The sequence below is a fragment of the Oncorhynchus nerka genome, linkage group LG6 (assembly GCF_034236695.1).
Source record: "Oncorhynchus nerka isolate Pitt River linkage group LG6, Oner_Uvic_2.0, whole genome shotgun sequence".
Classification (NCBI taxonomy): Eukaryota; Metazoa; Chordata; class Actinopteri; order Salmoniformes; family Salmonidae; genus Oncorhynchus; species Oncorhynchus nerka.
The window spans coordinates 82,907,754-82,922,522 of record NC_088401.1 but is presented as its reverse complement, the minus strand read 5'-3'; the positions used below and the strand labels follow the sequence as shown (position 1 = coordinate 82,922,522).

At 45.9% G+C, this 14,769-nt stretch overlaps 1 protein-coding gene across 2 annotated transcripts in view; it reads left to right on the top strand.

Annotated features, from left to right (window-relative positions):
- LOC115116888 (proton-coupled amino acid transporter 1-like) overlaps nucleotides 1-14,769 on the top strand; it is a 46,386-nt gene that overhangs the window by 26,228 nt on the left and 5,389 nt on the right. For both annotated transcript variants that reach the window (XM_065019950.1, XM_065019949.1), the window contains 2 exons: nucleotides 1,753-1,851; nucleotides 2,025-2,191. In XM_065019950.1, coding sequence (XP_064876022.1) covers nucleotides 1,753-1,851; nucleotides 2,025-2,191 — 266 coding nt within the window. The remainder of the gene's footprint in view (nucleotides 1-1,752; nucleotides 1,852-2,024; nucleotides 2,192-14,769) is intronic.

Here is a 14,769-nt window from a genome sequence, read left to right as displayed (position 1 = left end):
CATATTTTTTGATGTAGTGTAGGCCTATCGTAGGCGACATGAGTCTCACTCATGTTGAGTAATGTGGTATTAAAAGTGGTGTAGGTGTTATTTATTTAAAGAGCATATTATAGTTCGAAGCAATAGAATTTGAAGCAAAAGCCTACAACTTTTAGCATCGTTTTGCGCTGCTCTGAGACAAGAATGGGGACTGGTCTTGATAAATCAATTTTCACTTAATCTGGGTTTGGGTATTGGTTAGACTAGAATCAAAAAATTAAGTTGCAAAAATGTTATGCTCTTAATGTAATCTTTATTCAAGTAGGCAAGTCAGTTCAGAACAAATTCTTATTTACAAGGACGGTCTACTCTGTCCTACCCATCCGGGTATTGAATCCCGGTCTCCCGCATGCCCTGCACGCACAAGGGGATTCTTTAGCTAAATAGCCCAGTACGGTACTGCCGACCGTCAGGTTGTACAGCGCCATATTTTCCGTTCTATCCTAACGGAAACCCAGAGTTTTTTTTATGGAATAGAAATACGATAATATTAATCATATGAATTATGCAAGTACCAATCAAAAGTTTTGACACACCTATTCATTCCAGGATCTTTCTTTATGTTTACTATTTCCCTACATTGTAGAATAATAGTGAAGACATCACAACTATGAAATAACAAATATGGAATCAATCACAAATTCTTATTGACGAGGACCGCCTACTCCGTCCTCCCCGTCGGTGAATTGAAACCCCGGTCTCCCGCGTTCCCGCATTTTCTAGTACAGCCATTGAAGGTACTCGAGGTCAAGGAGAAAGTCTGGAGATGGCCTGCTCTCTCTTATGTAAGAAATTAGGCACTTTCCCATGTTTACTACAGTATGTATTGTAGGCTATGTTTACTTGCCAGACTGCACAGTAGCCTAATAAACACATGCTAGCCCTAACACTTTGTAGTTAGTCTAGCAGCCAGCTATCTAAACTTATAGTAATCAAGGTCTACCGACCGGGGGCCCTCCATTGATCATCAGATATATTAAAAGCTGCAAAAAATGTGTCTCCACCCTACGGCAAAATGTGTAGAATTGCAAGAAATTAGCTGTAAAATTGCAAATTTTTCTCTCCGTCAATGGCAAAATGAGTAGAATTGCCCCAACAAAATGTTGGTTCGGGCCCCTAAAAGGCTAGGGTTGTCTCTGACCACATGTGGGAGGTATGGATGTAGGTGCAGACCTGTGAGCTACTTCATGATAAGTTCCCATTCTTTTAACGCAATAGACCTTCAGAATGGTGAGAAAGAGAAATGCATGCTGAGGGCAAATGGAGAGTAAACGACAAAATAAAGGAAATACTTGAGTAAATGAGGGATACAAAGTATATTGAAAGCAGACGCTTCCACACGGGTGCGTTTCCGGCTGAAAGACACTGTTGCAGTTTTATAGCTAATTTCCTATAATAAAAATAAATAAATATACATTGATGGCTCATGACGTGTTCACATACTATCACGGCAGCAGTAGGGGGTCCTCTGCCGTGGGGCTGTGTGCTTTGCCAGGGTTACCACCGCATCAACAAAACATCAAATGATGGAATTTTGTGTGCAATAATGGTGTCACATCCCTCCAACAGAGTTCTAGACACTTGTAGAATCTACGCCATGGCACATTGAAGCTCTTCTGGTGGCTCGTGTTGGACGAGAGCCCTATTATGTTAACTGTTATGGATTTTTATTTGATTGCCTGACTGTAGCCTTTTTTCTCCTGTGATTTCCAGAACATACCAAATCGTATCAGCCTGCCGAAGGTGGGTCATGCCAAAGACTATCCTCTCTTCTTTGGAACGGCCATCTTTGCTTTCGAGGGGATAGGAGTGGTAACGTATTACTGTTCATGTTCAACATATGCCGCAAAAATATTACTGTGTACATTACATGTTATTACAACATACTACTACAGTTAGAACTGTGTAGTTTCATAGGTATAATGGCAACTTAAGGTGAAGTGTGTTAATTAACGTAACTGACGTTGTTCCTCTCCATGTCTCAGGTCCTGCCCCTGGAGAACAAGATGCAGAAGCCTCAGAGTTTCAATATGGTTCTATATCTGGGAATGGGCATCGTTACCTTCCTCTATATCAGCTTGGGGACCATAGGGTACATCACCTTTGGAGAGGCCATAGGGGGAAGTATCACCCTTAACTTACCCAACTGCTGGTGAGTTCTTCTTACAATGTCCTGAAGAGATGGTGCTGTATAGAATCACATAGATACTGAAGAGATGGTGCTGTATAGAATCATCACATAGATACTGAAGAGATGGTGCTGTATAGAATCATCACATAGATACTGATGAGATGGTGCTCTATAGAATCATCACATAGATACTGAAGAGATGGTGCTGTATAGAATCATCACATAGATACTGAAGAGATGGTGCTGTATAGAATCATCACATAGATACTGAAGAGATGGTGCTGTATAGAATCATCACATAGATACTGAAGAGATGGTGCTGTATAGAATCACAGATACTGAAGAGATGGTGCTGTATAGAAATCACATAGATACTGAAGAGATGGTGCATAGATACTGAAGAGATGGTGCTGTATAGAATCACATAGATACTGAAGAGATGGTGCTCTATAGAATCACATAGATACTGAAGAGAGAATCACATAGATACTGAAGAGATGGTGCTGTATAGAATCATCACATAGATACTGAAGAGATGGTGCTCTATAGAATCACATAGATACTGAAGAGATGGTGCTGTATAGAATCACATAGATACTGAAGAGATGGTGCTGTATAGAATCACATGGTGCTGTATAGAATCACAAAGCACCATTATGTACCACTAGTAATAATTGTATTCATCGATTAGGTTTTGGTCATTTTTAGATTGCCTGAAGAATGTGTGTTATCTCGCAGATTTAGAAATGGTGTCTTATTTAGGAGAGAAAATAACACGTATTTCACCGATAGGATCCTCTCTCTGCTGTGGCCCTAGATAGGATCCCTTCTCTCTCTCTGCTGTGGCCCTAGATAGGATCCCCTCTCTCTCTCTCTGCTGTGGCCCTAAATAGGATCCTATCTCTCTCTCTCTGCTGTGGCCCTAGATAGGATCCTCTCTCTCTCTCTCTTTCTTTCTCTGCTGTGGCCCTAGATAGGATCCTATCTCTCTCTCTCTGCTGTGGCCCTAGATAGGATCTCCTCTCTCTCTCTCTGCTGTGGCCCTAAATAGGATCTCCTCTCTCTCTCTCTCTGCTGTGGCCCTAAATAGGATCTCCTCTCTCTCTCTCTCTGCTGTGGCCCTAAATAGGATCCCCTCTCTCTCTCTCTCTGCTGTGGCCCTAAATAGGATCTCCTCTCTCTCTCTCTCTGCTGTGGCCCTAAATAGGATCTCCTCTCTCTCTCTCTCTGCTGTGGCCCTAAATTGGATCTCCTCTCTCTCTCTCTCTCTGCTGTGGCCCTAGATTGGATCCTCTCTCTCTCAGCTGTGGCCCTAAATAGGATCCCCCCTCTCTCTGCTGTGGCCCTAAATAGGATCTCTCTCTCTCTCTCTCTCTGCTGTGGCCCTAAATTGATCTCTCTCTCTCTCTCTCTCTCTCTCTCTCTCTGCTGTGGCCCTAAATTGGATCTCCTCTCTCTCTCTCTCTCTCTCTCTGCTGTGGCCCTAAATTGGATCTCTCCTCTCTCTCTCTCTCTGCTGTGGCCCTAAATTGGATCTCCTCTCTCTCTCTCTCTCTGCTGTGGCCCTAGATTGGATCTCCTCTCTCTCTCTCTGCTGTGGCCCTAGATTGGATCCTCTCTCTCTCTCTGCTGTGGCCCTAAATAGGATCCCCCCTCTCTCTGCTGTGGCCCTAAATAGAATCCTCTCTCTCTCTGCTGTGGCCCTAGATTGGATCCTCTCTCTCTCTCTGCTGTGGCCCTAAATAGGATCCCCCCTCTCTCTGCTGTGGCCCTAAATAGAATCATCTCTCTCTCTGCTGTGGCCCTAAGTCCAAGTTTAGAATGTTCGTGTGGTTGTTTGCTTGTTTTGTCATCATAAGCTGCTCATTTCGATGCACAGTCGGGTAGAGGCAGAAGGAACCGGTCACAGTCGGGTGGAGGCAGAAGGAACCGGTCACAGTCGGGTAGAGGCAGAGGGAACCGGGTAGAGGCAGAGGGAACCGGGTAGAGGCAGAGGGAACCGGGTAGAGGCAGAGGGAACCGGGTGGAGGCAGAGGGAACCGGGTAGAGGCAGAGGGAACCGATTTGAATAAGTCAGAGGGAGGCAGCATGATAGAGACCAGTGAGGAGGCGTGGCTCACAACCAAGTCCACTGTGCTGCTCTCTAGACCAATCTATAGACCGATAGACCTGGATACCTTCTGTTCTGACCATCTATAGACTGATAGACCTGGACACCTTCTGTTCTGACCATCTATAGACCTGGATACCTTCTGTTCTGACCATCTATAGACCGATAGACCTGGATACCTTCTGTTCTGACCATCTATAGACCTGGACACCTTCTGTTCTGACCATCTATAGACCTGGACACCTTCTGTTTTGACCATCTATAGACCAATAGACCTGGATACCTTCTGTTCTGACCATCTATAGACTGATAGACCTGGACACCTTCTGTTCTGACCATCTATAGACCTGGACACCTTCTGTTCTGACCATCTATAGACCTGGATACCTTCTGTTCTGACCATCTATAGACCTGGATACCTTCTGTTCTGACCATCTATAGACCGATAGACCTGGATACCTTCTGTTCTGACCATCTATAGACCTGGATACCTTCTGTTCTGACCATCTATAGACCTGGATACCTTCTGTTCTGACCATCTATAGACCTGGACACCTTCTGTTTTGACCATCTATAGACTGATAGACCTGGATACCTTCTGTTCTGACCATCTATAGACTGATAGACCTGGACACCTTCTGTTTTGACCATCTATAGACCTGGACACCTTCTGTTTTGACCATCTATAGACCTGGACACCTTCTGTTTTGACCATCTATAGACCTGGACACCTTCTGTTTTGACCATCTATAGACCTGGACACCTTCTGTTCTGACCATCTATAGACCTGGACACCTTCTGTTCTGACCATCTATAGACCTGGACACCTTCTGTTTTGACCATCTTTAGACCTGGACACCTTCTGTTTTGACCATCTTTAGACCTGGACACCTTCTGTTTTGACCATCTATAGACTGATAGACCTGGATACCTTCTGTTCTGACCATCTATAGACTGATAGACCTGGACACCTTCTGTTCTGACCATTTATAGACTGATGTTGATGGATACCTTCTGTTCTGACTATAGACTGATAGGAGACTCTCTTTACCTTGTCATGATGTAAAGCAAGACTCAATGTTCTGGGAAAACAATGCGAGAGAGAAACAATGAGAGTTTCGGTACCTTTTTCTGACCCCTGTTTTTCAGTGAGCTGACTGATCAGTGGAATTGATTGGATGTTACATGGATCTAGCCAGGTCAGCAGGTTATGAGCCTGTAGGAAAGTGGCAGTTTGTTTAGCCTCATGCAAACCACACTTGAATGGAAAATAGCTGCAGCATTAGTTTCCTCAATCACTGACTTGTGGCCATTCATATCAGACTACATTAGTGTTAATCAGGGGTTCACTCATATCAGACTACAGTAGTGTTATTCAGGGGTTCATGACTACATTAGTGTTATTCAGGGGTTCATTCATATCAGACTACATTAGTGTTTATTCAGGGGTTCATTCATATCAGACTACATTAGTGTTTATTCAGGGGTTCATTCATATCAGACTACATTAGTGTTAATCAGGGGTTCATGACTACATTAGTGTTAATCAGGGGTTCACTCATATCAGACTACATTAGTGTTAATTAGGGGTTCACTCATATCAGACTACATTCGTGTTATTCAGGGGTTCACTCATATCAGACTACATTAGTGTTAATTAGGGGTTCACTCATATCAGACTACATTAGTGTTAATCAGGGGTTCACTCATATCAGACTACATTAGTGTTATTCAGGGGTTCATTCATATCAGACTACATCAGTGCTAATCAGGGGTTCATGACTACATTAGTGTTATTCAGGGGTTCATGAGTACATTAGTGTTATTCAGGGGTTCATGACTACATTCGTGTTAATCAGGGGTTCACTCATATCAGACTACATTAGTGTTAATCAGGGGTTCACTCATATCAGACTACATCAGTGTTAATCAGGGGTTCATGACTACATTAGTGTTATTCAGGGGTTCATGACTACATTAGTGTTATTCAGGGGTTCATTCATATCAGACTACATCAGTGTTAATCAGGGGTTCATGACTACATTAGTGTTATTCAGGGGTTCACTCATATCAGACTACATTAGTGTTATTCAGGGGTTCATTCATATCAGACTACATTAGTGTTATTCAGGGGTTCACTCATATCATTTACATTTACATTTAAGTCATTTAGCAGACGCTCTTATCCAGAGCGACTAACAAATTGGTGCGTTCACCTTATGACATCCAGTGGAACAGCCACTTTACAATAGTGTATCTAAATCTTTTAAGGGGGGTGAGAAGGATTACTTTATCCTATCCTAGGTATTCCTTAAAGAGGTGGGGTTTCAGGTGTCTCCGGAAGGTGGTGATTGACTCCGCTGTCCTGGCGTCGTGAGGGAGTTTGTTCCACCATTGGGGGGCCAGAGCAGCGAACAGTTTTGACTGGGCTGAGCGGGAACTGTACTTCCTCAGTGGTAGGGAGGCGAGCAGGCCAGAGGTGGATGAACGCAGTGCCCTTGTTTGGGTGTAGGGCCTGATCAGAGCCTGGAGGTACTGAGGTGCCGTTCCCCTCACAGCTCCGTAGGCAAGCACCATGGTCTTGTAGCGGATGCGAGCATCAACTGGAAGCCAGTGGAGGGAGCGGAGGAGCGGGGTGACGTGAGAGAACTTGGGAAGGTTGAACACCAGACGGGCTGCGGCGTTCTGGATGAGTTGTAGGGGTTTAATGGCACAGGCAGGGAGCCCAGCCAACAGCGAGTTGCAGTAATCCAGACGGGAGATGACAAGTGCCTGGATTAGGACCTGCGCCGCTTCCTGTGTGAGGCAGGGTCGTACTCTGCGGATGTTGTAGAGCATGAACCTACAGGAACGGGCCACCGCCTTGATGTTAGTTGAGAACGACAGGGTGTTGTCCAGGATCACGCCAAGGTTCTTAGCGCTCTGGGAGGAGGACACAGTGGAGTTGTCAACCGTGATGGCGAGATCATGGAACGGGCAGTCCTTCCCCGGGAGGAAGAGCAGCTCCGTCTTGCCGAGGTTCAGCTTGAGGTGGTGATCCGTCATCCACACTGATATGTCTGCCAGACATGCAGAGATGCGATTCGCCACCTGGTCATCAGAAGGGGGAAAGGAGAAGATTAATTGTGTGTCGTCTGCATAGCAATGATAGGAGAGACCATGTGAGGTTATGACGGAGCCAAGTGACTTGGTGTATAGCGAGAATAGGAGAGGGCCTAGAACAGAGCCCTGGGGGACACCAGTGGTGAGAGCACGTGGTGTGGAGACGGATTCTCGCCATGCCACCTGGTAGGAGCGACCTGTCAGGTAGGACGCAATCCAAGCGTGCCGCGCCGGAGATGCCCAACTCGGAGAGGGTGGAGAGGAGGATCTGATGGTTCACAGTATCGAAGGCAGCCGATAGGTCTAGAAGGATGAGAGCAGAGGAGAGAGAGTTAGCTTTAGCAGTGCGGAGCGCCTCCGTGATACAGAGAAGAGCAGTCTCAGTTGAATGACTAGTCTTGAAACCTGACTGATATGGATCAAGAAGGTCATTCTGAGCGAGATAGCGGGAGAGCTGGCCAAGGACGGCACGTTCAAGAGTTTTGGAGAGAAAAGAAAGAAGGGATACTGGTCTGTAGTTGTTGACATCGGAGGGATCGAGTGTAGGTTTTTTCAGAAGGGGTGCAACTCTCGCTCTCTTGAAGACGGAAGGGACGTAGCCAGCGGTCAGGGATGAGTTGATGAACGAGGTGAGGTAAGGGAGAAGGTCTCCGGAAATGGTCTGGAGAAGAGAGGAGGGGATAGGGTCAAGCGGGCAGGTTGTTGGGCGGCCGGCCGTCACAAGACGCGAGATTTCATCTGGAGAGAGAGGGGAGAAAAAGGTCAGAGCACAGGGTAGGGCAGTGTGAGCAGAACCAGCGGTGTCGTTTGACTTAGCAAACGAGGATCGGATGTCGTCGACCTTCTTTTCAAAATGGTTGACGAAGTCATCTGCAGAGAGGAGGAGGAGGGGGGGAGGGGGAGGAGGATTCAGAAGGGATGAGAAGGTGGCAAAGAGCTTCCTAGGGTTAGAGGCAGATGCTTGGAATTTAGAGTGGTAGAAAGTGGCTTTAGCAGCAGAGAGAGAAGAGGAAAATGTAGAGAGGAGGGAGTGAAAGGATGCCAGGTCCGCAGGGAGAGGCGGAGTTTTCCTCCATTTCCGCTCGGCTGCCCGGAGCCCTGTTCTGTGAGCTCGCAATGAGTCGTCGAACCACGGAGCGGGAGGGAGGACCGAGCCGGCCTGGAGGATAGGGGACATAGAGAGTCAAAGGATGCAGAAAGGGAGGAGAGGAGGGTTGAGGAGGCAGAATCAGGAGATAGGTTGGAGAAGGTTTGAGCAGAGGGAAGAGATGATAGGATGGAAGAGGAGAGAGTAGCGGGGAGAGAGAGCGAAGGTTGGGACGGCGCGATACCATCCGAGTAGGGGCAGTGTGGGAAGTGTTGGATGAGAGCGAGAGGGAAAAGGATACAAGGTAGTGGTCGGAGACTTGGAGGGGAGTTGCAATGAGGTTAGTGGAAGAACAGCATCTAGTAAAGATGAGGTCGAGCGTATTTCCTGCCTTGTGAGTAGGGGGGAAGGTGAGAGGGTGAGGTCAAAAGAGGAGAGGAGTGGAAAGAAGGAGGCAGAGAGGAATGAGTCAAAGGTAGACGTGGGGGGAGGTTAAAGTCGCCCAGAACTGTGAGAGGTGAGCCGTCCTCAGGAAAGGAGCTTATCAAGGCATCAAGCTCATTGATGAACTCTCCGAGGGAACCTGGAGGGCGATAAATGATAAGGATGTTAAGCTTGAAAGGGCTGGTAACTGTGACAGCATGGAATTCAAAGGAGGCGATAGACAGATGGGTAAGGGGAGAAAGAGAATGACCACTTGGGAGAGATGAGGATCCCGGTGCCACCACCCCGCTGACCAGAAGCTCTCGGGGTGTGCGAGAACACGTGGGCAGACGAAGAGAGAGCAGTAGGAGTAGCAGTGTTATCTGTGGTGATCCATGTTTCCGTCAGTGGCAAGAAGTCGAGGGACTGGAGGGAGGCATAGGCTGAGATGAACTCTGCCTTGTTGGCCGCAGATCGGCAGTTCCAGATGTGGTAGACATTACACTGAATCATACAGTATTATGTGGTCATACAGTATTATGTGGTAGACATTGCACTGAATCATACAGTATTATGTGGTCATACAGTATTATGTGGTAGACATTACACTGAATCATACAGTATTATGTGGTAGACATTACACTGAATCATACAGTATTATGTGGTCATACAGTATTATGTGGTCATACAGTATTATGTGGTAGACATTACACTGAATCATACAGTATTATGTGGTAGACATTGCACTGAATCATACAGTATTATGTGGTCATACAGTATTATGTGGTAGACATTACACTGAATCATACAGTATTATGTGGTAGACATTGCACTGAATCATACAGTATTATGTGGTAGACATTGCACTGAATCATACAGTATTATGTGGTAGACATTACACTGAATCATACAGTATTATGTGGTCATACAGTATTATGTGGTAGACATTACACTGAATCATACAGTATTATGTGGTAGACATTACACTGAATCATACAGTATTATGTGGTAGACATTACACTGAATCATACAGTATTATGTGGTAGACATTACACTGAATCATACAGTATTATGTGGTAGACATTACACTGAATCATACAGTATTATGTGGTAGACGTTACACTGAATCATACAGTATTATGTGGTAGACGTTACACTGAATCATACAGTATTATGTGGTAGACATTACACTGAATCATACAGTATTATGTGGTAGACATTGCACTGAATCATACAGTATTATGTGGTCATACAGTATTATGTGGTAGACATTACACTGAATCATACAGTATTATGTGGTAGACATTGCACTGAATCATACAGTATTATGTGGTAGACATTGCACTGAATCATACAGTATTATGTGGTAGACATTACACTGAATCATACAGTATTATGTGGTCATACAGTATTATGTGGTAGACATTACACTGAATCATACAGTATTATGTGGTAGACATTACACTGAATCATACAGTATTATGTGGTAGACATTACACTGAATGAATCATACAGTATTATGTGGTAGACATTACACTGAATCATACAGTATTATGTGGTAGACATTACACTGAATCATACAGTATTATGGTAGACATTACACTGAATCATACAGTATTATGTGGTAGACATTGCACTGAATTATGTGGTCATACAGTATTATGTGGTAGACATTACACTGAATCATACAGTATTATGTGGTCATACAGTATTATGTGGTAGACATTACACTGAATCATACAGTATTATGTGGTAGACATTGCACTGAATCATACAGTATTATGTGGTAGACATTACACTGAATCATACAGTATTATGTGGTAGACATTACATTGAATCATACAGTATTATGTGGTAGACATTACACTGAATCATACAGTATTATGTGGTCATACAGTATTATGTGGTAGACATTACACTGAATCATACAGTATTATGTGGTAGACATTACACTGAATCATACAGTATTATGTGGTAGACATTACACTGAATCATACAGTATTATGTGGTCATACAGTATTATGTGGTAGACATTACACTGAATCATACAGTATTATGTGGTAGACATTACACTGAATCATACAGTATTATGTGGTAGACATTACACTGAATCATACAGTATTATGTGGTAGACATTGCACTGAATCATACAGTATTATGTGGTCATACAGTATTATGTGGTAGACATTACACTGAATCATACAGTATTATGTGGTAGACATTACACTGAATCATACAGTATTATGTGGTAGACATTACACTGAATCATACAGTATTATGTGGTAGACATTACACTGAATCATACAGTATTATGTGGTAGACATTGCACTGAATCATACAGTATTACATTTACATTTACATTTAAGTCATTTAGCAGACGCTCTTATCCAGAGCGACTTACAAATTGGTGCATTCACCTTATGACCTCCAGTGGAACAGTAGTGCATCTAAATCTTTTCAGGGGGAGGGGGGGTGAGAGGGATTACTTTATCCTATCCTAGGTATTCCTTAAAGAGGTGGGGTTTCAGGTGTCTCCGGAAGGTGGTGATTGACTCCGCTGTCCTGGCGTCGTGAGGGAGTTTGTTCCACCATTGGGGGGCCAGAGCAGCGAACAGTTTTGACTGGGCTGAGCGGGAACTGTACTTCCTCAGTGGTAGGGAGGCGAGCAGGCCAGAGGTGGATGAACGCAGTGCCCTTGTTTGGGTGTAGGGCCTGATCAGAGCCTGGAGGTACTGAGGTGCCGTTCCCCTCACAGCTCCGTAGGCAAGCACCATGGTCTTGTAGCGGATGCGAGCTTCAACTGGAAGCCAGTGGAGGGAGCGGAGGAGCGGGGTGACGGAGAGAACTTGGGAAGGTTGAACACCAGACGGGCTGCGGCGTTCTGGATGAGTTGTAGGGGTTTAATGGCACAGGCAGGGAGCCCAGCCAACAGCGAGTTGCAGTAATCCAGACGGGAGATGACAAGTGCCTGGATTAGGACCTGCGCCGCTTCCTGTGTGAGGCAGGGTCGTACTCTGCGGATGTTGTAGAGCATGAACCTACAGGAACGGGCCACCGCCTTGATGTTAGTTGAGAACGACAGGGTGTTGTCCAGGATCACGCCAAGATTCTTAGCGCTCTGGGAGGAGGACACAATGGAGTTGTCAACCGTGATGGCGAGATCATGGAACGGGCAGTCCTTCCCCGGGAGGAAGAGCAGCTCCGTCTTGCCGAGGTTCAGCTTGAGGTGGTGATCCGTCATCCACACGGATATGTCTGCCAGACATGCAGAGATGCGATTCGCCACCTGGTCATCAGAAGGGGGAAAGGAGAAGATTAATTGTGTGTCGTCTGCATAGCAATGATAGGAGAGACCATGTGAGGTTATGACAGAGCCAAGTGACTTGGTGTATAGCGAGAATAGGAGAGGGCCTAGAACAGAGCCCTGGGGACACCAGTGGTGAGAGCACGTGGTGTGGAGACGGATTCTCGCCACGCCACCTGGTAGGAGCGACCTGTCAGGTAGGACGCAATCCAAGCGTGGGCCGCGCCGGGAGATGCCCAACTCGGAGAGGGTGGAGAGGAGGATCTGATGGTTCACAGTATCGAAGGCAGCCGATAGGTCTAGAAGGATGAGAGCAGAGGAGAGAGAGTTAGCTTTAGCAGTGCGGAGCGCCTCCGTGATACAGAGAAGAGCAGTCTCAGTTGAATGACTAGTCTTGAAACCTGACTGATTTGGATCAAGAAGGTCATTCTGAGAGAGATAGCGGGAGAGCTGGCCAAGGACGGCACGTTCAAGAGTTTTGGAGAGAAAAGAAAGAAGGGATACTGGTCTGTAGTTGTTGACATCGGAGGGATCGAGTGTAGGTTTTTTCAGAAGGGGTGCAACTCTCGCTCTCTTGAAGACGGAAGGGACGTAGCCAGCGGTCAGGGATGAGTTGATGAGCGAGGTGAGGTAAGGGAGGAGGTCTCCGGAAATGGTCTGGAGAAGAGAGGAGGGGATAGGGTCAAGCGGGCAGGTTGTAGGGCGGCCGGCCGTCACAAGACGCGAGATTTCATCTGGAGAGAGAGGGGAGAAAGAGGTCAGAGCACAGGGTAGGGCAGTGTGAGCAGAACCAGCGGTGTCGTTTGACTTAGCAAACGAGGATCGGATGTCGTCGACCTTCTTTTCAAAATGGTTGACGAAGTCATCTGCAGAGAGGGGAGGAGGGGGAGGGGGAGGAGGATTCAGGAGGGAGGAGAAGGTTGCAAAGAGCTTCCTAGGGTTAGAGGCAGATGCTTGGAATTTAGAGTCGTAGAAAGTGGCTTTAGCAGCAGAGAGAGAAGAGGAAAATGTAGAGAGAGGGAGTGAAAGGATGTCAGGTCCGCAGGGAGGCGAGTTTTCCTCCATTTCCGCTCGGCTGCCCGGAGCCCTGTTCTGTGAGCTCGCAATGAGTCGTCGAGCCACGGAGCGGGAGGGGAGGACCGAGCCGGCCTGGAGGATAGGGGACATAGAGAGTCAAAGGATGCAGAAAGGGAGGAGAGGAGGGTTGAGGAGGCAGAATCAGGAGATAGGTTGGAGAAGGTTTGAGCAGAGGGAAGAGATGATAGGATGGAAGAGGAGAGAGTAGCGGGGGAGAGAGAGCGAAGGTTGGGACGGCGCGATACCATCCGAGTAGGGGCAGTGTGGGAAGTGTTGGATGAGAGCGAGAGGGAAAAGGATACAAGGTAGTGGTCGGAGACTTGGAGGGAGTTGCAACGAGGTTAGTGGAAGAACAGCATCTAGTAAAGATGAGGTCGAGCGTATTTCCTGCCGTGAGTAGGGGAAGAGGGTGAGGTCAAAAGAGGAGAGGAGTGGAAAGAAGGAGGCAGAGAGGAATGAGTCAAAGGTAGGCGTGGGGAGGTTAAAGTCGCCCAGAACTGTGAGAGGTGAGCCGTCCTCAGGAAAGGAGCTTATCAAGGCATCAAGCTCATTGATGAACTCTCCGAGGGAACCTGGAGGGCGATAAATGATAAGGATGTTAAGCTTGAAAGGGCTGGTAACTGTGACAGCATGGAATTCAAAGGAGGCGATAGACAGATGGGTAAGGGGAGAAAGAGAGAATGACCACTTGGGAGAGATGAGGATCCCGGTGCCACCACCCCGCTGACCAGAAGCTCTCGGGGTGTGCGAGAACACGTGGGCAGACGAAGAGAGAGCAGTAGGAGTAGTATTATGTGGTAGACATTACACTGAATCATACAGTATTATGTGGTAGACATTACACTGAATCATACAGTATTATGTGGTAGACATTACACTGAATCATACAGTATTATGTGGTAGACATTACACTGAATCATACAGTATTATGTGGTAGACATTGCACTGAATCATACAATATGTGGTCATACAGTATTATGTGGTAGACATTGCACTGAATCATACAGTATTATGCTGGTTGAAAGAGGAGTTTTGATTTAATATTACCCTTATAGCAACGTTCTCGTTCAACAACTCTAAATTGCATGCCCTTCAAATGGGTAACTTGAAATAACATGATATAGGTTAGTTAAATGATCAAAAGGAACATGTGATTTATTTATTAGCCTAGTGGATGGAAGTATGTTAGGTATATCGTGTGAATTAGGCCTCATGTAAATTCATTGTCAAAAACTGTTGGTCTAGATTATTCATCACATCCTGTTGGTCTAGATTATTCATCACATCCTGTTGGTCTAGATTATTCATCACATCCTGTTGGTCTAGATTATTTCTCACATCCTGTTGGTCTAGATTATTTCTCACATCCTGTTGGTCTAGATTATTCATCACATCCTGTTGGTCTAGATTATTCATCACATCCTGTTGGTCTAGATTATTCATCACATCCTGTTGGTCTAGATTATTCATCACATCCTGTTGGTCTAGATTATTCA